Source organism: Triturus cristatus, chromosome 12 (assembly GCF_964204655.1).
Source record: "Triturus cristatus chromosome 12, aTriCri1.1, whole genome shotgun sequence".
In the NCBI taxonomy this organism is placed as follows: Eukaryota; Metazoa; Chordata; class Amphibia; order Caudata; family Salamandridae; genus Triturus; species Triturus cristatus.
Genome location: NC_140595.1, coordinates 142,228,404 through 142,255,402, shown reverse-complemented (window position 1 = coordinate 142,255,402; position 26,999 = coordinate 142,228,404). Strand labels below are relative to the sequence as shown.

The 26,999-nt window shown below is 42.6% G+C and overlaps 1 protein-coding gene across 1 annotated transcript in view; it reads left to right on the top strand.

The window, feature by feature from the left end:
• RORC (RAR related orphan receptor C) overlaps positions 1–26,999 on the top strand; it is a 201,341-nt gene that overhangs the window by 71,293 nt on the left and 103,049 nt on the right. The window contains exon 2 of the mRNA XM_085637933.1: positions 14,418–14,503. Within this exon, the coding sequence (XP_085494059.1) occupies positions 14,418–14,503 (86 nt within the window). The remainder of the gene's footprint in view (positions 1–14,417; positions 14,504–26,999) is intronic.

Below are 26,999 nucleotides of genomic sequence, written 5' to 3'. Positions count from 1 at the left end.
TGCATGTCTATAACCAATCGGTGCAAGGACAGTTAATACTGGGCATTGGGAAGAAATCACTTAGGAAGCTGATAGGCTTGTGTAGGAAAGTGGACTATTATGTAGTAGGGCTAGTTAGGCTTCACTATGTAATACTCTCACAATCCCCCAAAGGTGGTACTTGGATACACAATAATAAATCCTTAGCTCAGTTCTGGTACTGTGGCAAAGAGCATTCAGCCTTTACTAGAGGAACATGTGTTAAGCATTTAGTTGTCCCAATATAGACAATACGTAATTGACACGACTCAAAAGAAATTCGGCATGAATTTATAAAAAATGAAGATGGTTTTTGTATAAATTTAGACACCAAAACGAAGTCAATCGGATAAGTACAACCGGAGTTATGGATTTTAGAAGCAAAAGTAAATCAGTGCAAATCAATATTGCAGAACTTTAGCATTGCGGTCAATGGTAAAAACCAGTAGTGGCAATCAGTCACTTGCAGGTAAAGTTGCGTGGAACCCACTGGGGGTTAAGGTGATTTGGGTTCCAGGAGCAAGCCACGACAGTCAGTTTGATTTTACCTGGCTCGAGAGTCCTGGGTACAGAGTTGTCCTGGCTATTGTTGGTGCTGGCGTGGGAGCTGGTTTTATCGCTTAAACGGTGCTGGCGGGGAAGCAGGTGCCAAAAGTTGACGGCAGGCCGATTTGCCATGGTTGGCTTAAGGTGCTGTGGGGTTCCCTCATGTTGCAACATCGAGTAAAGATGGAGGTTGCCGGACTGGCCACCAACAAGCCTTGGCAACGATAAGGTCAGCAAGAAGCTATTTCGATGTCCGGAGGTCTGGGGGAAAACGGTAGCTGCCTGAAACTTGCCACAATGCACTGGACCATCTACTTTTGGCCGATTCCTTGGAGGGCCCGCTGTCCAGTGATACTTTGATTCTGTTACATCGTTTTTACCTGAGAACTGTAGGAGACTAGTGCCACTAGTCCATGGGAGTGTGGAGTTGCCTTTGGCTCTCAAAGGGGACCCACTGTCTGGGGGTACCGGTTTTTGGCCCGGAACAAGTTGCAGTCGTTCAGTATCAGGATTGTTGCCACAGGTGCAGAGTGTCATGTCTTTGTTTTGTGCAGGTCCTGTTGTCGCAGACACAGGTCTCTTCTGTGTCCACTGTTGCAATCAGAACTGAGGTTCTGGTGTCAGGGGTGCCCCTTAAATCCTAGATTTAGGGGCGTTAGGGGTGTGGGTGCAAGTAGCCAATGGGCTACTAGCCCCAGAAGCAAATCCGCCCACGAGAAGACCACAAAAGGGGATATGCATCACCTTTTCTACCCAGAACCCTCTATTGAGCCACTTTTAAAAATGGCAGAAACCTTCTTCAGTTGTACAGACCAGGTTGCCCACCCTTGGGTTGTGGCTAGCCATCTGGGGGTGTACACCTCCTGACTACATCATTTTTCCACCTACCCGGAGGCAAATGTGCCTGGTGGCAAGGGGATGGTTGTTACCTCTTTTGGGAGGCAGCCTGGATGCATATCAGAGACGGTGTAACCTTTGAAGCTCACTGCCTTAATATGCCACTTCACTAGCCATCTTGTTAGGGAGGGAGGTGTCACCTCCTTCCCATCCAGGCAATTGTTTCTGACTCCTAGGAGAGTTCACACCTCCTGGCAGATGGGTCAGATTCCTGTCTTGGTGGCAGCAGCTGCGAGCTGCCAGTCAAAGCACAGGAAAAACTGGGCAACTAGGTGGGCAAAATCTAAGGTAGCTACCTGGGTGCATGCCACATCAACTCTGGCGCAAGAGTAATGTCAGGGGAGATAACGCAAGTAGTTTGATACAAAACATTACATATTTTGGCAGTACCATAATGGAGCTGGCAACCCGGAGGTTGCCCGGGTGCCATCCCATGATATCCTATGGACTGCTGATCACTTATCGTAGCCCTTAATGGAAAAGGCTACTATAGGGACATCTAAGCTTGCACTTATATGTCCTCACCTTTAATATAATGCACTTCTGGGCTCAGGACACCTTCCTTAAGGGTGACTGATATATATGAAAAATAGTGCTGTGACCTTGCCACTCATGGTGAGGGCAAAGTCGGATTGGAGCAGTTTGCAATGCTCCTGCAGTCTGTACAGGCTGGCTTGCTGTCCTCTGTTTACATGAGTCACTCACGGTGGCACAATCAGTGCTTCAGGCCATGGTGGCCAATTTAACTCCTGTGCCCTGGGTACCACTTACCAGGTACTTATAAGGAGAATAAAGTCCTTGCCAATTGGGGGTTACCAATTCACATGTCAATTTTAGGGAGCGAGCACAGGGGCCTGGTTAGAAGGCTCCAGTCCACTTTCAGAGCCAAAAACCATCAGCATTGGGGGCCAAATGGAGCAAAATGTGGGGACACACCTGCAAAAAGTATTTCGTACAGCATGCTTTGAAGAAAAGCTTCACAAATGCATGTTTATGCTTGCACCAGAACTTTAGGTTTATACAAATACATAAGGAGAGAGTATTGTCAACATACCCATTGAGTAACTCAAAATCAAGATGTGCAGTACAGAAAACAAGCTTATGAACCTTGTATCCTTAATTTCCAGTGACAGGTCCTCAGTCACCAGATACCAAAGGCCATTGTTGATAGATGGGACTCGGTAACCACGGGTCCTTGATTAAAAAAGTGGTTCTGTAGCCAGCCAGCCTCAACAAAGTAAAAAAGATTTTGGATAGCTAACTAGAGGGTCCATTAGGATGGCGGGGGGACTCTAGACCGCCCGCCACGCTAGCGGTGCTGGGACTGGCCGCCAGCGGTCCTACCACCAATTAGGATGCAACCACCATCCTGGCGATCGCATCCCGCATATTCAACATTGTGGCGGGCGGGGCTGTGAGCAGCACCCGCCACAATGTAGGAAATGCATGTCATGCATTGGCATGCACAACGTGACAGGCACCGTGCAGTGCCTGCCACCTTGTGCATGCCAATGTAGGGGGGTACCATGGGTACCCCCAAAGTGCAGCCCCCCACCCCCACGGGGGCCCACAACGGGCCCCCAAAGTGATTCCCGCATTTCTTTACATGGTGGAGTCTCCGCCATGGGAAGGCCAAACACCGCCCACATCATAATATGGGTGGCAGTGCCTGCAAGGCACCGCCACCATATTAGAGGCCTTTTCCACCCGGCAGGCAATCGTGATGATTGCCTACCAGCGGAAAAGCGGTGGACGGTCTTTCCGTCGGTCTCCGCCGGGGTAACCCCCACCATGCTAATGTGGCAGGGGGTTAAAGGCTGTCCGGCGGGGTGTTTGGCGATCCGCCCGCCATGCTAATAGGCCCCTAGGTTATTAACGGCCCCAATATGTTCTCCGCTTTCCTGTACAGAGTTTCAAAATAAGCCTCTGCAACGCTTACCTGTCATCTGTATGAGCATTATGTTTTTTCTGCAAGACTTATCCACCCAGCAGCAGAACCCACTAGCCGTGACTTCCATATCGTCAGCAGCATCTAATAAATTACTAGGAAATGTACATCAAAGATGCTTTCTCATAAATGAACTGACCAGGCCTTATGGGGTCAACCGGTTATGCGGTCTGTGGTGTTACTGTCACTGGCTCTTATGTTTTTTCAACCGTGTTTCGCTCAGCGCAGGTGGTGCTGGTATATGCCAGTGGAAACTTCACTGACTCCTGCCCTTTGAACTTGTTTACCTGGCTTGTAGCAGGTGCCATTCACAGGCCTGTGGCCAGAAGCGGTTTTCACGCTGGTCGGGAGGGTGAGCAGAACGAAGATACATTAGGGGGAGGGTTGGGGGGAGCACGCGCATAGAAATATCAGGAAGCTGCGTAAGATGCCTCGCGCCGTGCGTGGGGCGCCGCCTGGCGCTCTCATTGCGGGTTTCCCGCCTCGGGCTGCTGCTGCTGCCTCAGCTACCGCTAAAGTTTCAGAGGTGAAAGCAAGGATGGAGCAGGGACGCGGCTCCTCGCGTCGTCTGGCTTGCTGAATCAGTGGGGTGTGGGGAGAAAGGTGGGGCCTGGAGATTGTGCGGTGTTGAGAAAGATGGTATCGGGCCTAAGGTTTGGAGAAACGCGTGTTTAAGCTACGAAAATGTGCCCCTTGACTGCCGCGCAATCAATTAATGACCTGCTTTCTCACGAAACCCACACGAATAGCGACTAGTGTGTAGATAGATGGAATAGGACTTTAATTGTTGTGGGGCACAAGAGGCCCAATAGGCAGAATGCTGCTGATCTAGGAATGCCCACTGCTCGGTCCAGGATTGAAACTCAAGCAAAGAAAAAATAATCTTCAAAGGATAGCGCAGCATGGAAAATATGTTTTACTCCCACTGGTAGTGGCGTAGCCTGGTCAGTAAGATTGGGGTGGGGGGGGGAGAATTGAACCTCAGATTTTCATACACTCAGGCTGCCATATAATGTTTAAATACATTGTACCACAAGTAGGGTGCATGCAAGGGGCCAACAGGTCAGTGGAAAGGAAGAGGAATGCGGAATGGTAAGAGGACTAAGAGAGAAAAGGCAATATTTTGTAAAGTAACCAATATTTTTGCGAACTTTCAAAACAGAGAGTGTGTGTGTTTTTTGTCTGTGTGTATGTAAAAATATGTGATGAAATCCGACTGCCATCTCAATACCCAACTGGAATCAACTGTACCCATCTACTTATCAGAAAAGACATTTATTAGGTGGGATGTAAAACCCCAAACACCCCCTGAAGCCATGCCCCTGCCAACTGGGACTCTTGAACTGGGGGTTAATCGTCCCCTTTCTCCAGAATCTTTTTGTTTCATGAGACACAGTTTGAACAACAGGTTCGTTTTTCAGCAGCAGGTGCATCAGCACAAAGGGGCCAGTTCAATATCTCATTAGTTCCCCCTCCATCTGATTTTAAAGGCACAGCAGACAGGGTTGGTGGTCAAGTCATCCTGAGGAACGCGGGCGGCTGAGGACTACCTGTGCACTAGTCAGTACAGCAAGTATAATGTACTTCAATTTCTGACGTGACCAAGTCAAACATCTTGAGAGACCTTAGAAAATTGAAAAGCACTATTTTGTTGCAGAGGTGTATATAGCTTTTTTTATTAACCCCTTCCCTGCTCATGACGGAACCACTCCGTCATGAGCCACGGTCGCGCTGTGCTCATGACGGAGTGGTTCCGTCATGCTGCGGCCGTTGGCGGCCGCTCCGCCCACGCGGCGCCCTTTCCCCGCCTGTGCGGGCGTGTAACGTAAGTGGGCGGCGCCGTGATGGAACCACTCCGTCATGAGCACAGCTCACCCGTGACTCATGACGGCGTGGTTCCGTCATGAGCACAGCGGCGCCGCGCTCACCGAAAAAACCCCCAGCGCCGCGGCGGAATTCACGCGGCGGCGAAGGGGTTAATAACAAAAGCATGGCGTGATAAACTCTGCAACACAGCTGAGGAAATTCCACATCAGCCTGCACTCAGACACTTTTGTATTTTAATGCTTACATAAGTGGTTTGGCCCACATGGCTTATGTGTAAATTACTTCCAAAGGGAAGGAGGTGAAGTCACAGAATCGGTGGTGGCTGTCGGTGTATGTTCATGCAGGCTTACTGAAGAAAAGATGCTAACAAACCACTGAGCAAGCAACGGATCAGACCTATGTCGGAATGCAGTTCCAAAGATTGAATTTAAATGCTGTGTCGAAGGGTGCCCTTATTCCCTTATGGAGCCTGGTCTTGAGAACAACTCCATTCTTTAAGCAAGCACTGGCAAAGCCAGTAGGTCTCACCTATGCAAGAACTATTGCATTTGTCAAAGTGTTTTAGCAATGTTGTACACAAGCGTTGCTACTGTTCAGCAGGGCTATAAGTTTGTGGTGTGGAGTACTGTGGCATAGAGTGTCGTAGAGTGGCATAGCAGTTCATAGTGGCATAGAGTGTCAGAGTGGATTGGCATAGAGTGCAGGGGCGTAGATTAGAGTGGCCTAGAGTACAGTGGCATAGAGTGATGCGGAGTAGAGTAGCCTAGAGCGCAGTAGCGGAGAGTTCAGTGGCATGGAGTGGTGCAGAGTAGAGCAGCACAGAGGGCAGTGCCATAGAGTAGAGGGGTGCAGAGAAGAGTAGAGTGCAGTGGTGCAGAGGAGACAAGAGTGGCCTTGAGTTCAGAGACATAGAATGCAATGGTGTGGTGTAGAGTGGCATAGAGTGCAGTGGCCTAGAGTGTAGTGAAATCGGGTTTCAGTGAATATTTATTTGTGCATCACCAAATAAAGTGTCTTGATTTGTTTTGTTCATATTAAAATGTTTGCTTCTATCACTCTTCAGAAAAACAAAAATTTGTTTAATTTTTGCTTACTTAATTGCTGAATATGTACAGTTTTTTTACATGTATTTTCATTTTGTTGTGTGTTATGAAAAATGACATCCTACAGCCTTCCTGTTCACACTCTGTACCCTAGCAAGATTGTCACATAATTCACTTTGCTTTCTGTGACTGCAAAGTGAGAGGAGTTTGAAACCATCAATCCCTGTATTAAAATAATAAGCAGCAATCTTTCAGAAGACATAGCCTAACATGTGACCTCTGTCTTTAAAGTGCAGCAAATGTGACATCTTAAGTAAAGAGTTTAATGGAATTTTCATTGCTTTGACTTTCTCGACCCGCCCAAAAATTGGCTCACAACCCACTAGTAGGTCACGACTTACAATTTGTTCAACACTGTTCTGCACAACTTTCAAAGACTGCCTAGTGGGACATGTCACTAACAAATAGCTCTAAGTGGGACTGGTATGCCCAAACGTGGGTCCCATGTTCACCACACCACCGGAGTCAAGCTATCCTGGCTGATGAGGGGTGATACCCCGAAACTGGTCCGAGGATGCTTGCTTCTGGTCTGGGGAGGACCTGGCCTGGCAGTTCAGGCTGGACTGTTCCCATCGGGATCAGGGTCAAGACCGATTTGAATATGGCTGGGTCCAGCTGAAAGGGGTGATGAGCAAAAACAATGATGAATTTAGGCCCAGATCTCTGTACTGGGGGTGAGTGTTTGGCATTGTTCAGCATTCTGTCCATAATTTGTTCTTTTTGCATTTGTCGCAGTAAGTGGGGCAGGTAAGCCCAGACGTGGTTCCCGTGCTCACCGTGCTACCAGACTCAAGCTATCCTGGCTGATGTGTGGTGATACTCTGAAAGCAGTCTGAGGATGCTTGATTCTGGTCCAGGGAGGACCTGCCCTAGCAGTTTGGGCTGGACTGTTCCCATGGGGAGCAGGGCCAAGACTGATTTGCATATGACTGAATTCAAACTAGAAGGGAGTGATGAGCAAATGAGCAAACAAAACTGTGGCTGTAGGCCCAGATCTATGTACTGGGGGTGAGTGCTTGATATTATTCAGCATTCTGTCCATCATTTGCTCTTTTTATGTTCTTTATGAGAAAGCATGCGCTCACGACATCAGACGTGAGTTGGTTATGGTGGCAAGCCAATGATAACAGCCATATGCCTGATATGTTTATTGTGAAAAGTTATTAAACAGGCAGTAGGCTTGATTTGTTTACTTTGTAATACATATGTTAAAGACAAGAGACCTTTAAATGTAATGGTTGATTGTTTTTACACTGTGTTAAAGCCTGAGGTCAGGTATTTTGTTGCATGAAATCTCAAAGATTCCCTTTGATGGGAATACATTTGTTGTGGTTACCAACTTTAATAATCCATAAGGATAAAAGATATGCACTGTTTTATCCATATGGTTTGTCCAAATAATGGACCCTATTAAAATGTATGGAGGTTGATAGTAATTTGGTTGTTGTTTTTTATGAGCCAGCTTTCTTGATCGTAAAGCCTCTGTAAAATACAGGGTAAACAGCAAATGCTCAGAATGCTTTAGTCGGGATGAGGCGTTCGACAAGGCTGCGTCCTAGCGTCCTTCTAATTTCTATTTTACATCAATGGGCTAGACTCGGTCTTGGTTACCAAGGGCAGGGACATGGCAAATATGAAGGGTAGTGCCATTTCTCACCTGTTATATGCGGATGTTGCATGTTTTTATCTGGAATGTCCAAAGGGCTTCAAAACCCCATTAGATGCTTTGTTTTATGGATGATCTGGGCCTGGCTACCAACATACCCAAAACCTTTGTAATGGCCTGCGGCCCTAAGAACCTTAAGTCATGATGTATCAGGCCACATGGTACCCAAATTCCAAAAATATAGGAATTTCCTTATTTGGGGGTTACTTTAGATTCTCAGGGGTCATGGGCACCTTGTTTTGGTTAGAGAAGGTTGAAGTTTTGCAATTCTATATATTTTTTTTAATTTTAACTTGCCGTCCAAAATTAGTAAAAAGCCCATAGTGCCACTTATTGAAATTTATAACAGAAAATGCTTACTGACTCACTTCTGGTTCTGGTGTGTGGGGTTATAAGGCTGTCAATTATCTGCAGGGTGAGGAAAAGAGGTTATGGAGGTGCATTCTTGGTCTCTCAATCAGATCACCAACCTACGCAGTCCACGAGGAAGGAAACTTTGCTCACATGCAATACTAGTTCTCTTTTAGGGGAATCCTCATCAAATAAGCACTTAATAATCCTGCATGCAGGGATTCCAGAGCCCTTTTAAAATTATACATAAATGTATAACAAACTTCATACCACAGTACCTTACATATATGTTTGCAGCCTAAAGATATGCTAACAATGGGCATATTTCATTTCATTTTCCTTTAAAAACAAGGCAATTTAATTAGAAATATGTCGCTAATAAAAAGTGACCTTAGAACATCTTTCACAAGCCTTTACAAAAGGAAAAAGAAAAGGGAATGTGAGGCATTGTTAGCCATAAGCCGCAATGCAAAGCATAGGAGAGAAAAACTGGAACTGTGCCTCTAAGAATCTCACAATACACCCTGTGTCCCATCATGCCTCACAGGTGACTGTTAGGGCAGGTCGGTTTTATAGAAATTAGGACTAATTTGTGAGATAATTGTTGACAGCTGTGTCCTTATCTTCCAGGGGATACTCATCAATAGTCATAAGCACTGAATAGAATCACAGGTCAAATCCCACAAATAGGCAGACTAGAAATAAAAACAGCTTCAACAATCCCCCAATAAGGTTCCTCAAAGAACCCTGTCCTACTAGAGTATCCTCTCTAGAGCCAGAATTTAAACAGTAGTATTTAGTAAAAGTATGAACAGATCTCCACATACTAGCGTTTACATATTTCTGAAATTGGCAAATTTCCAAGAAGAGCTGTAGTTGCAGTTTATTCTCATTTCAAATGTGCTTTAGGTCTACCAGGTAGGGACTACTTAGCTAGTTGGTGTAAAAGAAGCATACAGGAGACTATCCATCTAGAAATGGAATGTTTTGATGATAGTAAACCTGTTTTTACTGGCTCATAATTAATGAAAAGATAGTCTGATTTTCGTATAGCTTTAGTTTTGTCTAGATAGAATTTCAGGACTCTTTTTATATTTAAAAAATGTAGAGCTTTCTATGCTGAAATTGATGGATTAGGAAAAAACCTAGGTAATGACATAGTTTGATTATTATATAATTTGAAACCACTTCTGGAAGAAAACTGAGATGAGTTCTTATTACAACTCTGTTACCATGAAAAACCGTGTATTGTTCAATAGTGAATAACACCTGAATTTCACTCACTGTGCATGCTGATGTTATAGCTACAAAGGAAGCCGTTTTCTGTGTAGGGTGTTGTAAAGAGGCTTTATGAAAGGGTTCAAAGGAGGGGTCCCGTTAATTTGGATAGGACAATGTTAAGTTCCCAAGGAAGAGATGGTGACTTAATCAGAGGGAATACCTTCTTAATCTCTTCTAGAAAGTCTTTAATTATTGGTATTCTGAAGAAAGAGGTTTGTCCTTGAGATTTTCAATAGGCAGTTATTGATGTGAGATGTCCTTAATAGAAGAAAATTGTAAACAGACCTTGCCAGGTGAAGTAGTTAAGGTATAATCACTTCTTCCAGACATAATTATAGATTGTGGCTGTTCTGGATGCACCATAAGCAAAACCTTTCCTCTTAAAGGCATGCACTTATCTTGTCTAAGGTCTTTTAGCCTCTTGTAGAATGTCCATGCAGTCTTGTGGATGGCCTAGAGGACCATTTTGGAGGAGTTCAGGAGCCAAACAGTCAAGTTCAACGATGGAAGGTTGGGGTGTAGGAGCTGGTCCCTGTACTTGTATGGGAGATCCTATCGGCACAGCAATCTCTTGTGTGGTCTCAGACAGGTGAAGAAGGTCTGTGAACCCCCATTGACAATTCCATTCTGATGCTATCATTATCTTTCTGCTTTTGGACTTGAAGAGTTTGATGAGAACTGTCGGTGTGAGAGGAATTGTGTGAAATGCGTAGAGAAATTTCCCTTACCAGTCTAGCAAAAGGGCATTACCTTTTGACCCTGGTTGGTAGAATCTGGATGTGCAGTCTTGGCATTATCTGGTGTTTGTGTCTGTAAACTAATCAATCTATGTATAACCCCAGTCTTGAAAAATGTCTTGCAAGACCTCGGCGTGTAGAACTGTGTTGTGGTTTTCTTAAAATAATCTGCTGTGTGAATCTGCTTGTATGTTCTGAAAACCTGGTAGGTGGACAGCAGCTATAGTTAAATTGCTGGCTAATAACCATTTCCATATGGTTTGGGCTTTGAGAGACAGATGAACGGAGTGAGTTCCTCCCTGCTTGTTTCAATAATGCATTGTTGTATTGTCTGTCTGAACAAGAAAGAAGTTTATGTTTATTAATGGAAGAACAGACTTTCGAGACAGATAAACAGCTCTCTATTCTAGAAGACTGATATGATAGGATTTTTCTTTGAGCGACTATAACCTTTGTGTTTGCAAGTGTCCCACATGAGCTCCCCATCCCCAGAGAGATGCATCTGTGATCAATGTCTGAAGTGGAAGATCCTGATGAAACGGTCTTTCTGTTCAGGACCAAACGTGTGAGACATTTTTGCAGCTGCTGTGATAACTAAATCTGGAGGAGGGGCCGCTCTTTGGAACAGCGGGTCCTGGTCAGGGGCCTATATATTTAAGAAGGCTTCATTGATGCAGACATGAGAAATAATTGCATCTCTGGCTCCAGTAGGCTGGGAACTAGATTAAACAATTGCCTTGCTGGTTCTCTGTGATGTAATGTCTCCAGGATATTAGATAATGATGTAGTAAGAGTAGGTACATCTTTAATTTTGCTGCCCCTCTTCTTAAAACCTTGTTTACGGTGAGAAGATCATCTACTGTCACAGTAGGTGAATAATCTCTCACTGATGAGCAAATAGTAGTTTTCCAAGATGGAAATCTTTTTTCTGTGCATAGATCTTGACCTCCTGCTCGATCTTCTAGAGCGCCTGGATGTCAATCTGGTTTTTGATGTTCTCCTAGATCTGGATATGGAATTGTTATGACTTGGACTATTAAATCTCTGTGGAGAAGTCATGAGTTGTGAACTTCTCAAGGGCCCTGCAGGAGTAGTAGGAGGCATTTGTGGCACAGATAGAATGCCTTGATGAAAATGAGCTGATGATGATCTCATAGGAGATAGAGTACTTGAGATCTGAATTTCAGGTATGACCCACGATGGTGAATAAGTGAAGGAGTGCCCAGAGTCAGATGTATGTGGCATACTCTTGTGTCGTAAACTCAGAAGCCAGCATGTTGATATATTTAAGGGTGATTGGGATCTAGCTCTTGATGTAGAGCGATGTCTAGACTCAGTGGCAGATTTTGAAGTTGCTGGTAAAGACGGTCTTGTATGCTTCCACGTCAAATGTTTGCCTTTTGGCATCAACGTTTTTTGCAACGAAATATGTTTCCATGGCAGGAGTCAATGACCTATGGACCTCGACTTTGACACTGAAGCATCCTTCAGCGACGAATGTCGAGCATGGTTTGACATTGACTGGTGTCTCCAGGACGTACCTGTCTACGGTGAATAAAATGGTATCTTTTCTGTCCTGAACGTCATGCTTCTTGACGTTGATCAGGAGTGTCTCCATTTCCTTTGATGATTTCTCTCTTTGGATCTCCATCTATGTGAGTCCTTGGAGCTAGAAGAGGGCTCACTCCAAGTTTTAAACAGTTAAATATATATATTAGAATATTTTTACCTTGTTTGTCATCCTAATCTGGGCTTGTATTTCTAGGAATTTTATATACTGTTAATGATGACATGCTTTTATGATTTTTTAATCAACAAAACGTATTGATTGATTGCAATGCACTCTAATAATTCTTGCTAGAATCTCTTTGGAAGGTTCTTGTGGGCTTAACTGTCTGCCATAATCTTGTAATAAAAAAAAAGAATAATACATTAACCAATATACATAAATATATATCAATATGCATACACAGAGGGCCTTTGGGTCAGCCCTCTTCTAGCATTGGTCTGTCTGAGCATCATTTACGCTCAGCCTTTAGATGATCTAGCTGCTGTACCTTGCATTCTCTCTTTGAGGCCTTGTAGCTAGATTTTCCTTTTCTGTCCTTGAGAGTCCTTCTGGAACTCTTCTGACAGTGAGTACATGTCTCGGGTGGTGATTTTCTAGAAGGCAAACAATACAGACAGAGTGAGGATCTGTGTGGGCCGCCTTCTTTCCGCAGGAAGGGCACTGTAAAAAAAGTGTAGGCATTCTTGATATGGAAATAATTTATTTTCTCTCAGAAAAAGATCTAACTGCACTTTAGGTGCTGAAAAACATCAAATGACTGACGAAAGAAAGGTTTTGGAAAGATTTTCCAGTGTTTGTAAGACAAAAAAGCACAACTCAGTGTCACAGGATCCTGTTTCCAGGGGTTTGAAAAATTAACCGACTTACCTTTCACCAGTGAGGCATGATGTGATATAAAGGGTGTATTTTGAGGTTCCTAAAGGCACAGTGCCAGTTTTTTTCTACCATGCTTTGCATTGCAGCCAACTGGCAAACAATGCCTCATATTCCCTTTTCTTTTTCCTTTTAAAATGGTTTGTGAAAGATTTTTTAGAGCCCCATTTTATTAACTTTTTTTAATGAATTCTGGACTTTTTTTGCCTTTCTTTAGGCTGCAAACATATTTGTAAGGTACTATAGTACAAAGTTTGTTATACATATATGTGCAATTTTAAAAGTGCTCCGGTACCCCGTGCCTAGGTAGAACTATTCAGTGCTTATGACTTTTGATGAGGACCCCCTGGAAGAGAACTTAGGTTACCCTATGTCGAGGATCAGGTTAACGCAACACCTCCTTAATCCATTTGGTGCAATCCTGAAGCTATTTTTAACAAGGGGATTATAATGGACTGCTTATCCTGGGCAGGGCCGGACTAGGAACCGAAACCGGCCCTGGCAAACTGCTCGGCCGGCCCCCCCTGTGATGAGGGGGTTGCAGCCAAGCAGTTTGCGAGGGCCGGTTTCAGCCGATTTTGTTACCGGGGGCCGATATTGCCAATCCCCGGTAACAAAAACGGCCCACAGAGGCCCAAAACCGGCCCCCATCCTACCGGCCCACCGGGGAAAGGCCCGGTGCCCGCTACGGCCAGTCCAGCCCTGATCCTGGGATAGGGGTCTCTGGATCCCTTGGTTATGCTATATCAAGGATGTTTGAACTAAGCTAGGCAGGTCTTCTTTCTTTTCGAATCCAGAAAAAAAGCATATGCAATGGATAAACACTGGCTTAAAATAAATGTCAAGGATACCAGTCAAGGGGAAAGGGTCGGTTGAACTTCAGAAACCCACAAATAACGATTATATGTTGAATCAAACAGTGAAAGGGTTGGAGCCGCACCTTAACTGGTGATTTATTTATTTATTTAGCAACTTGTATAGCGCGCAGCTACCCCAAACGGGGATGTCCCGGCGCTTAGAAAAGATTTAATCCAGGCCAAAGGGGTGCCCTGAATCCCATGATTGTTGGTGGTGGTGGTGGTGGGGTGTATCGATAGTCCACTTGTAAGCTCACAAGTGTGAATAATATTGGGATTCTTATATGCATCTGCAATATATGTCCTGAAGAAAGTGGGTTAGACCAGAGTATCTACCAAAATGCTGCATCAACTGTCTTCTTTTGTTATTGTACACATGTGAAAAGAATGATTATTAAAAGAATATGTACATGATGTGAAAAACACTGCGATAAAATGTAAAATCAGTTTGAATATGTGTATTTATAACATAAAACATGAATGACAATTGGTTTTAATGTGCAGTATGGTATTGTTAAAATAAATGTTGTTATAATTTGAAATAAGAAACCACAAAAGTGTTATTTCTCACACGGATCCCGCTGAATTAATGGCTCTACAGCTTAAATGAGGTCAGCATCGCTTTGAATGTTTGCTTTTCTTTGTTACATATCAACTTTTGACAATTACTTGAGATAAGGGAAAGCTGCTAAATACGTTCTCGGTAACACATATAGCTTCAATTTGCCCAATCTTTTTTTCAGCGCAAATTGAAGTTATCCCATGTAAGATCTGTGGTGACAAATCATCAGGGATCCACTATGGAGTGATCACCTGCGAGGGATGCAAGGTAGGTCTAAACACACACATTGCTTTGGTAAAGAATGAATTAAGGCGCATTTCAATCGAGTATTATTTTAGGATAAAATAGACTATGTCAAGGATAACATACCCTTGATTGGATCAACACGTGTATTGAACTGGTGTAGCATGGCTTGAGCTTTCAAACCAAACCTCAAACCTCTTAAAAAATGTATATTGATATTACTTATGGAAGAAACAACGAAGACTGTTGTACTACGAGGTTATTTTCATATACAGCTATATGGTCAGTCAGTGAAGGAGTACTTTCAAATTATGGACAAGTAAATGTTTATCCACTCGCCTCAATCGTCTTCTGAATATTTCTTGGACCACTGATTTCTTTAATTAAATCCCTGGCTGCTGAATGGCGTTTTGCAAGTTTGAAAAGATGTTGCACCTTTTTTCTATCCATGTCATGTTTGTATAAAGGAAAGAGCCCATTACACTGATCTTCAATGGAATTGTGCATGACTCATCCCTAATCTTTTCCATTCATGTTACTTTAGTGAGAGGTTAGGAAAATGCTCTTAAACCCGCATCATCAGTGCCTTCATCAGGAAGATAAAAAGATCTTTGTGTAGCTTTAGATTGATAAGTTCAACTCGAGGGACTGTCTCAGCTCATTATAAAAGGGTAAAATGCACTTAGACGCATTGAGTGGCAGACTGAGATGTATACAGTGCAGATACCACTTGGTTGTAGATTTCAACATACAGTGGGCCTTCTGACATATCAGTGTCCATTCAAGGGCAATTTAATAATGCAAAGTGAACCACGAAATTCAATGCTATTGAAAGATGTGTGCAAAATGAGGATACATACCTGCCAACTTGAAGAACAATCTCAGTGTGTGTGAGGAGGAGGCGGGGCTTTGAAAGGGGTGGAGCCTCGTGTGAAGAAGTACCTACCAGGCACATTTGAACACAACCCTGCTCCCAACCCCTCTCCTCCTATAAAAAATAGTTTGCAGAGGCTGGTGCCAATGACCTGGGGTGTTTTCACACCTGTAAATGAACGTCAGCAGTTCAAAGTCGGCAGTTCAAATCCTCGGAAAAGCTGTTTACAGTGGTTTTCAGCTTGTTTTCCCACACACCGTGTGATATCAGCTCCTCACCAAGATACCGTGTTTTGAGAGCCAATACCGTGTGACACACGGGATCACCATGTGAGTTGGCAGGTATGAGAATAGATTTTCTAGCCAGTGCTTCATCTGAGCCGGTGGTTGCAGATGGGGGCACATGCAAAACTCATTTCTGGGGACCAAGACTCATTTTTCATCATCATACTTTGATCCAAAACAAAAGGGAGAACGTCAGAAAAGGGGTAAAGAAGGTGGAAGAGAAAGATGGGAAAGCAGAGACAAGGAGAGACAGCAGGGATGAAAAAGAATGTGAAGATGGAGATAAAGCGGAGGGATGTGTGGCGTGCTGGAAGAAAGAAGTATGAACTGGAATTTAGACTGGGCAGCCCTGCTTTTGGCAGCCACAGCATTCAACAGGCAGCGAAATCTTAAGAAAAACTTTAGGCCCTTGCACTTATCATTTACAAAGTAAGCACTAGTTATATCCACCTATTTTCTTCAGACTGGCACTCACATCTGTCCGCCTTTGTAAGCAGTCTGCGTTCTCTGGTGCAACAATGCCAAACAGTCAGAGCACACCTAGCAAAGTAAAATAACAAGCATTGGCTATGTCAATAGGTTTGGCTTATGAATGTACCGTCAAGCCAAACCTAAAAATTAATGTATGTTAATGTCTGCCTTCTCCCATCTGTACTTATGCCAGAGAAAAACGCCATAAATTATCTAGTTTTCCAAGACACACAATAGCATTACAGTGACATGGGTGTGCTCCTGAAAGATGCTCAAGCAGCCTGATAAACAAAACAAGCATTAGCAATGCCAATAGGTAGACTTTAATGGAATGTTAAGCTTTTCACGTAGACAGCGAGGGAAATGAGATGTATTTGTGATGATGCAAATAACTTTAGAATAATATTGGCATATGGTAAAATGGCAGTTGCATTTCCATTAGTGACCTAAAATGCATATAGGTTAATGAATCCTCTCCTCCCATCTGTGCTGCTGCAAAGAAACACAACATATATAATCTAATTTTCTAAAGCACTTTAATAGCATTACAATCCCATGTATGTGCCCCCTGAAAGTTCAGGTAGCCGGCAGAATACACAAAATGATGACAACCTTGTGTGTGTGGGGGGCAAGCACCTTTTTGAGGAAGCAGACAACTTCTGGCTAATCAAAACGTACTCCTGGCTCTCAGCACGTCGGCAGACCCAAAGCCCATCCCTCTTAGGGATTCTCACATAATTGTCTGGTGACAGCTGCAGCGTCAAGTCAGACCATTACAACTGGGAAAGAAAATTGAACATTTAGCCATTCAAAAGCCTCCCAGTTACATGGACGAAAACCTCTCAAATGTTGGTTGCCTAATTAGTACATTTTCCTTCCTTCAGTGCTCATGGAGATAGTGGGTTTTCTCCTACTGTCAATAATTTGCTAATAATGGAATGTAAGTGATTAGGCATGCTAAATAAATGCCCTTCACTTCCTAAGCCCCTTTTTCGAAAACAATAGGAAGAGCAGAGTTATTTTTACATTTCTTACCCTAGGTCACAAATCAAAAAGACCCATTAGCACTTGAAAAACTGACTGCTATGCTGCTATGTTACCAACCTTATGCAAGCTGTTCTAAAATATACCAGATAGAAGGTTAGGGCATTCTTTGCCATACAGTACTATTTCGCTTTGTAACTAAATCCTGGTAGAAACCAAGAATATGAGGGTCTGCATGCACCTGTGTCATCAGCATCGCTATATTCTCTTTTTTTTTTCCATACACTTTTCATGGCTACCCAGTAGAATTCCATAAGACTGGAATTCAGTTAGCCCTTTACAGAGCCATTAAGAGTCTTTGGTTCTGATCATTATCATCTAAAAAAATGCCATTAACAGTGTTTCCCATTTGAGGAAATGTGAACTATATGAAAACCCATAGACCAACTATGGAGGGAGAATAGCATTCCTTCCCAGTGTATTTAATAAAATAGGACTACCTTTCTTACAACGTTCCGTGTGTAAATGTGAATAAGATCTAAATGTTATGTTAGCTTTGTCTACTTCAAGGTGGTTTTGTAATGTTTAGTAAATGCTACTCACTGATCGACTCGTACTGATAAGAATAAGTGTCCGTTTCCATGGACTTTCGAGAAGCCTAGACCAATTATTGTTCAGATATTACTTTCACCAACAACAGTTTAAAACAAAAGCCTGGGTATAAGAGTTCCTCCCTACCACACCTTCTGATGTCCAGTTCATCAATTACTATAAAAAAGATTGGCAGAGACTATTATAGCTTTATAGCCTGCAGTAGTGGGCTATACCGGCCATTTAAGGCCGGCTGTAGCATTAAAGGTCTGAGCCGAAGGTGAGGGCCTTTAACAAGGGAGTGGGCCTTTAATGGCTGGTATAGCCCAGCTATGGTGGGCTATAAAGCTATTAGAACATTCTGCCCCATGAGGGCAGAATATTCTACTTAAAAAACACAAAGGCCTCTAGGAGCCCAGAGGGCTGAAATCCCCCTCGGGCTCCAAAACCTTTGTTTCACAGCTCTTGCTGTGAATGTTCTACAGCTAACAGCGTGTGCAGGGCCACGGATGTTAACTGTTAAACTATCTGTGAAAGGGGGCTGAAGGAGGTCGCTGGTTCTCCCTGGCTTGGCTGAACTGCTTTTTGTAGTTCAGCCAAACCAGGGAGCCCCAGGAGCTGAGCAGCATTCACCCTTCCCTCCTTTTGAAGCCCCAGTGACACTGAGCTACAGGAGGAGGAAAGGATAAAGGCTGCATGTGTCTTTCTGCACAGACTCCTCCTTTTGCTTTCCTTGGACTAAATAATATATTTTCGAGAGGCAGGGGAAAGAGCAAGGCAGATGCTGTGTATTACGACATTGAAATGGTGAGAGAAGCGGGCCTAGACCAATTCATAAAGGCCGCTGTCGCTCCATTGTCTTCAATGGAGCTCTCAACATTCCAATGTTCAATAAATCACTAAAGTGAGGAAAACTATATTTATTTGCCTGTTGGTATTGATATATTTCACAGATTCACATATGTTTTTGAACATTCCCCATTGTAAGGCTGTAACTGCTTAATAGAAAGTTAGTAAGAAACTCAGTATTGCAGTAGAGTTCTGAAATCCCTATCAGAGGTATTTTTTCTAATAATAGCAAAACATTTCTTTACTATCAAAATTTGTCCTGCTGACCCCTCTTTAACTCATGTTATGCAAAAGAGCCCTCCGCACAGCAATCTGACCTTTATTCTAGGCGTTGGTAAAATGCTATTGAATGATTTTGACATTTTTATTTATTTATTTCGAGAGTTTTATAAAGCTCAAACAAAACCCAAAGGTATCAGAGAGCTATACAGAGAGCGAGGAATCCCCATCCCGTTACAACACAAATAAAAACCCATAAGTTATAACCAAAGGAAAAACTAACTGCGCACTGTCCCATACCACCTGTGGTAAGGAGAGGACAACCTGCGTAGCTATAGCAGTATCCATATAGCACAAGTGCATCCTCTATAAAACATTCTAGAGTCTCCGGTTTCGGAACAATCAGGCCTGATCCTGAAATTAAGATCTCAGGAAAGGAATCTGGTAAATAAGAAATTTTTGACTCCTTACTTAAAGGCTGAGGTTGAGGAGTTTGCATGTGTTTCAGGAGACAAAGAGTTCCAAATTCTCGGGGCCGACCCTGAGAAGGTACTGTCATAGGTCTTTTTTCTGAATCTTAGAGAGTTTCTAGAAGGAGGGAGCTAGCAGTTTTAAGGGAGCAGTTGCCTCCTGCGCTTCTGTGCCAAATATAATGGTGTCTTTTGGTGTAGGGCTTCGTGCATCAAGCAGACTATCTTTAGCTGGATCTTGGTTTTGAAAGGTAGCCAGAGGAGAGATTCTAGAGATGGAGTGAAGTGATTGAAATGTCTCAAACCTGCAATTAGCCTTGGTGCTGCTCTGAGGGTCGCCTTAAGGGGGGGCCGTTCTTGCTTTTGGCAGATATGTTAAAGTTGCACTCCTATATTCTTGTCTGGAGATGACTAGGGACTGTACTGCAATCTCGAAATCTGGAGGTGGTATATGTACATGGTTTTACCTTCCTCAGGAGATTGATTTGGATATAGGCTCCTCTTGTGGCTGCGCTAATGTGTGCTTGCATGCTGAGGTTCTTATGCACTGTTATCCCATGGGACTTTGTTGACTCCATGACAGCAGGATGCAATTGTGGGCACAAATGTGGTAATCTATTCTTTAGGTGGTGGTGTGCTGTGTGGTGGGGACATGAATAGGAATTCTGTTTTCATGGCATCCAATTTGAGGTGGTTCTGTGATACCCAGAATTGAGTTTTCAGAAGTGTGTCACTAAGTCTTATAATGTCTTCCGGAGAGGAAATTCTTAGGTAAAGCTGAGTGTCATCTGCGTACATGAGAAAGATATGCTTGCTTGTTTGCGGATGTCTATCAGTCGTTCCATATGAAGGTTGAACAGAGTGGGGGATAGAGTGGATCCTTGCAGTACCCCTTGTGTGACTAGGGATGGTTTGGAAAGTAAGTCTCCCATTTGGATTCTTTGTGACCAATTATTGAAGAAAGAGGTGAATCAGTGTAGCACTGTTTCAGACATTCCCGTTTTCCAGTAACTCCAAGAGCCTACTGTGAGCGACTGTGTCGAAAGCAAAGGACAGGTCGAGGAGTATCACGGGGCACAAATCGTTCTGGTAGATTATTTGGAGTGCGTCATCAGAAATGTGTAGGATGACTGTCTCTGTGCTGTGGAAGTCGTCCAGCAGGTTGAATATTTCAATGTATGGCATAGTTGTTATGACATTTGATAGTTGGCGATGACTGAAAGCAATGTTTTTCTCAAATTAAATATGCAACTATCTACAATACATTACAACTTTAGTCCAATAATTTCTCAAATATGGATGATATGAAAGAGTGGTAGGAGGTCAGCTGATTCAGGCACGCAATCTATGGAAACATATATACGGAACATTCATCAAGAAACACAAAGGAGGAACCAAGATTTGAAAACAGACCTTGTTCAATTAAAAATACAAGGGCAGATATACAAGCCCCTTGTGCTGCATTGCTGCATGACGTACTGGCAGTGCAACCTGCTGCGTGATATTTACAAGCACACATAAAGCCACCCTGCATGGCTTTGCCTGTGCTTGTAAATATCGCCCTTTTTCATGCAACACTTTACGTGTTTTGGGCGTGACATGGGTGTTGCTGTGGATGTTCCCACAGTATACACATGTCCGCTGATGCATTTCCAGATTTACGAGCAATCGTAAATCTGGAAATGCGTCAGAATGCTATGCCACCCTAGGGGTGGTGTAGTAAGGTGCAACGAGGAGAAATGTTTTCATTTTTCCCCGTATTTTTCCTCTTTTAATGCGTGCTGATTTATACAGCATGTATTGGAAGAGGAAATCACCTCAATTGATTGTTTTTGTGAAGGAAGAGACCCCTTCCTGCACAACAACAATCTCCCCACAACGCAGGCATCCTTGCACCATAGTGCAAGGGTGACTGTGCCGGCGCATGGCAGCAGTGTGTGCTCCAGCGGAGGGGTAAGCACAAAGATGCAACATATTGTTGTAAAAATGTTGCATCCCTGTGCTTCGAAACTAACGCAGTGCAGCAAAATGACTTGCGGCAACGTGCTGCGTCTGTTTCTTGTAAATCTGCCCCACAATTCCTAATGATATATCAACACATTTTCTGTAATCAAATCTATATGAAGTAAATGTGTGAACTAAAGTATTTATAACAGATTTAAGAACAAAGCGGATCAATATTAAATTCCATTTTCTCATGCAGTTCCTCGCAAAGACTAAAGGACGATATAAAACAGGAAATAACTTTCACTTTTATCAGCGTTATGCGGAATAGGAATACTAAAGAATGGCTGTGGACTGCACCAACAACATATAGCAACTGAGCATGGAATCAGGAGCCTCTGTCGGGCTTGAACTACACATTTAAATATTATGTTGGCATAAAAAAGGGAAGATCATGCAGAACATAACTAGACATTTACATTTCCAGTTCCTGATATTTTCTGATTTCTAAGCTAATATGCCTATATAAATACTGAAATCATTTAGGGTTCTCTTACTAAGATGCATATGCAGTTGCATAGTGGACTCTATTTCAAATCTCTCGATCAGAAGTTATATTCCAAAAAACTCTCGCTGCTATGAGCAGGGAGAATGGGTTTAGGTATTTTAATAGTATTAGGTTTTAGCTACGCTATTGGAAATATTGTGTTGTGTACATAGACTTTTTAACTAACAACTATTGCTGTTCTCTTCTATACCTTCCAAGTTTTAAATGAATACTGACATATGAAGAATGGTGACAAATACCATTCCTGTTTAGCCTTGTTCTGATTATAATCTTTACCGGACAATAGTGTAATTGACACAGAGGCCCATATGCCATTATGATATACTGCCCCAAACAAAGATTGGATGAAAAAAATAAAAACCTATAAATTGTCAGGAATTAAGGATAATACTGTATTTCCTCTGAGGGATATAGGGGGAAAATCCCAATCATCCACCTGTTCCAACCAAGATACGAATAATAACAAAATTAGGGAAAGGATAGGACACAGGTTCGATTCCTTTCCCTTAAACGTGTTTATTATTATTGATACACATCTTAAGATTCGAGGTAAAGGGATAATGGTCAATCTCAATGGAGGTTTCATATATATATAGATTACAGGGAGTGCAGTTTACCACAGTAAACATCACATTTTATATATATCATTTGGAGTCACTCATACAATTTCTTTCAGTATTTCAGTCGCTCAGAATATAACAACATCTGAAGTCCTTTCGAAAAAAAAGTTGGCAATGGGCTCAGTAGACCCTCGCATCGATTCGTAGTTATTCGCCAGGGTGCTAGATAGACTACTGCGCCAATATTTTCCACAGTTTAAGGTACAAGATTGCAATTGGTGGGGCAGTGTCTTCCATCTTCAGGAAAGAAACCATGGTAGTTTTTTCAAGCAGTTCCACTTTGGTATTCTCTCTGATCTTATGTGATGTTTTAGTAAGGGAGATTGGAGGCACAATTAAACAAAAGTAATGCCTTTAGGTATAGAGTAACCCAGGCGTTTTTCGCTGCTGCTACAATTACTTTTCATTATGGTTCTATGTAAAGGCAGTCCCTTTATATATGCCTTAAATCCACAAGCATATCACATTCCTTGCAACATAATGCACTGTATTGTGGATAAAATTGTATAAGCTTTTTAGGATTCAAATATCAATCCATAACCACCCTATAGTGAGCTTCTTTAACAGTTATGCTGTGTGACGTTTTAGAAATGTCTTGCCAGATATTACTCAATTGCTCCACAATTATTTTAAGTTCCCGCGGTTACTCACTGTGTACCCACTGTGAAGTACTGTGTAAGACTAAATATTAGAGGGTGCTTCTCTGTCCTTTCATGCCACCTGTTTCTCTAATACATTTTTTAATTGGGGAGCTTGCTATTTTGCTGCTGTTTTTAGCACTGGGTGCATGACACAATGTCTTGACTGGACCCTACTGTCGAACTCTGCCTGACACCCTGGGAGTCTCTCTAAGTGCTTCCCCGGATGTCCTGGGGAGGCTTTAAAGGATACGCCTGTGGTGGATTGGGATTTAAAAGACTAAGGGCCTTATTATGAGTTTGGTGGTCCTCCTGAAGCACCTGCACTGCTGTGCTTCCAGGAGAACCGCCAAGTCTGTGGTGCGCCTGCCTGCTGGATTCTATGTTGAGACTGTCTGCTCAAGCTATCGGTACCAGAGGGTAGAGTTGAGGTTAATTTAGTAACTTTGAAAGTTCACCCTGTCAAAGGTTGTTATTGTTCCTTGAGATGGGTAGTCATCCACCCCAATAATAATACCCTTTTCTTATATTTATGTTGAGTAAAGGGAAAATGCAAGGATGTCCACTCTGCCCATTGCTCCTTGCACTCAGTATTGACCCCTTTAGAGCCTAAATAAGATCACTCAGGGAGATAAAAGGCATACCATTTGGGCAGCAAGAACAGAAGATTTCACTATTCACAGATTACATTTTCCCGAATTTACCATCTCTAAGTTTTTTGATGACCTACATGCAATGCAAACTTACTGAAGATGAAGCTTCAGCCGGCTTTAAAATGAGCTAAATCTGAAACATTAAAATTGTCAATGCCTCCCGCTGACATAAGAGATTTAACATCACCCATTTGCTTCAAATAAACAAATAAGATTATTAAATATCTAAGACTTTGCATAGCGCAAAAATACCCTAGCTCTAGAAAGTAAACTTTCCTCCAGTACTAACATCTTTACAAAAGGATCATCGCAGGTGGGCCTCATTGTTCTTCTCTAGGTTAGACAAAATAAAAGTGGTAAAAACGAATCAGCTAACTTATTCCAAGCTCCTCCTGAGGTCCTACATAACTTTTTACTGAACTCAAAAGAAAAATCGTACAATCCTTCTGCCAGAATCAAACAGCAAGGGTTGAATATATGCACCTTACACGCCCTACATTTTCAGATCGATTAGCACGCCCAGATTTTGTGCTTTATTATAGAGCATTCCCATGCGCACAATTGCTGATTATTCTTTGAGAAAAACAGGATAAACACTGGGTTCAAATGGATAGGGCAGTAACTAATCTGGGACTTAATTTGGAAGCGGAAACAGGATAGACCCTGTTTACCTTAGCAAACCCATAAATAAACTTATATCTACCTGGGATACCTTTTACCTAAAAATACATACTCATCACCGTCCCCCAGTCCACTGATTCAATATAATCCAGCTATTAACGCAACAATGAAACCAGGCACATTTTATGCTTGGAAACCTGGCAATTGCCTTATCCACTCAGACATGTTTCAAGGCCAAGATGTATTGTCATTCAAGGAATGTAAAAAGACATTAAATCCAAAGTGGGTGCTGGGAAGTGCCATCCTTATGCCTAGCATGAGCTAGTGTGTGGGAATGACTCCCGGCATGACATAACTAATCAGGTAAAAGTTCCCGGGGCCAACCCTACCCACTTTGGGCAATTCCAAGATGGTGAATGTCTTTGGCCACACTAAACTTAGGCTCTGGGGGTTGCGGGTGTGCATAGGGAGTATACTATGATAAACTTAGTGTCATCCAACATCCAACACATAAATTCCATTTGGGGCAGTCACTGTACCCACAATAAACCCAGAGACTGAAGTCTGGTAGAACAGAAGCAGGGCTTTCCAGGAACTAGACAGTGGGCACAAAAGGACTATTTTGGTATCCTGTTTCCCTTTCTTTCAAATATGTCCCCAGAGTTATAAGCAAAGCCAGGGACAGAAGCTTGGCTGAAAAAAAGTAGGATTTTCAGCAACCCTACAGTGGATACGCAAGAACTGTTTTGGAATCCTGTTTCTCTTCCTTTCAAGTGTGTCCTAGTGTTATACATAAACCCAGCAGTCCTGTCAAACAGGACTTGACATTCCAGCAGGATCTTACACATTAATGTAAAAAAGGATGCTCCTGGCCCCAACCAGAATATTCTGTCAGGTTCAGAGAAGTCTTCTCTGTCCATTCAGGTCTGCCTATTGTTTGCTCCTGGGAGGCACTTTGTAGCCTTTTTCACACCTATTCGAATGCTTATTGCTGTCTGGCAGAAGTAGGAGAGCACATGCAAATTTAGAAACCAGGAACTTCAGGTGATAAAAAGGTACCGTTCTTGAAGTTATTTTTAATTAATATTTATTACAAATTACTTAATCATTGAATTGGATTTTTACTAACTATTGAAAATAGTTATTTATTAACTTTTCTAACTAGTCCCATTCCCGAGATACAGTATTAGGATTTTAACCTGTACTCTGGTTTAGTAGAAAGGACAGAGAGTTCTGTCACACTGAAAAATAGCATTTTGAGTCACTGTAAGCTCATGTTAACATTGCATTTCTATATATATCCCACTTTTAAATACCATGCCCTCTGCCTTGTGCGTGGCAAGACCTACATAGGGGTGGCTTATTAATATTTACAAGGGAGGTTTTGACCTGCTGAAAGGGTTTGACAAGTTGAATTGTAGTACTCACACTGCTACAGTCAGGCTTTAATTGTAGGCCTTAAGCCATGTTTCACACTGTCCCGATAGTGGATGCACAATACGTTCTGCAGTCCACTAGTGACATTTAATTACAGACCATATGTACACTTTGTACCATATACTAGGGACTTATAAGTAAGTTAAATAAACTAACTGGGATGCCAATTGGATCATGTTTAAATGGCGAGCATAGACACTTTACTACTGGTTAGCAAAGGTAAAGTACAGAGCTCTAAAACCAGCAAAAGGACAGGGTACAGCAAAACACGATCATGAAGAAAAGGCAGTTTTCCTACTGGGAAGGATTGAGAAATGTCACCATTCAACCTTATTTTGGAGACTGGCACACTATAGCCTGTCATCAGTATCTTAATGAATGTTGGGTCCAATTCATACTTTTTTTTAACTGTTATTTTTATTAAAGACAAGGTAGTACAGGTATAAACAACGGTCCGTCGTTAATGCCAGTGCGACATCCATGAATAGTATTCCCCCCAAATACAAAAGCAACCATCAATGTACAAACTTTACACAATTTGTCAAATTGGGACCAGTCTATTCTGATTTGTGCCTTCGCCTTGGCAACGGTGGTTCGCAGATCTCGCCTCTGTAACAATTCCATTTATTCCATATTTGTGTCCATTTGTTGGGGCAGCCTCAAGATTCATACACTGTCTTCTCAGTGAACATACACCGGTCCATATCTTTTTCCCATAGACTCAGAGACAGTTTTTCTTGCACCCCCCACAACCTGGCAATATTTCTTTTGGCAATTGTCATTCCCAACGTCACCCATAGTCTCTCCTTAGTGTTTAAGTTGGTGGGACCCTTAAATATTTAAAAGGCACAGTTTTATATTACAGTCGATTTTAACACCCATTACTGCCTCCATGCTACTCGCCACCCCCTCCCAGTATTCTTGGATAGCTTGACATTCCCAGAGCAAGTGCACGGAGGTACCTACCTGCCCACATCCCTTTGTGTCCATTTCATACTTGTTCAAAGAAGGTACGAGGAAATTCCAGTCTGCTCGGTCGAAAGCTTTTTTAGTATCAACTGATACTAGACTAGCCGGCACATTCTTCTTAGCTTTTTTTCAGACTATTGGAATATTCTGTGAGTAGGATCATGATAAATGCTTTTGATGAAAAATGAATTGATCTGGATGTATCAAGCTTGGGAGCACTGTGTCTAATGTGTAGGTGTATATTTTGGTATAGAGCTTTAATCCTACATTAAGAAGTGTGGTAGGTCTAAAAGAAGTGAATTTGGTTGCGTCTTTTCCTGGCTTTAGA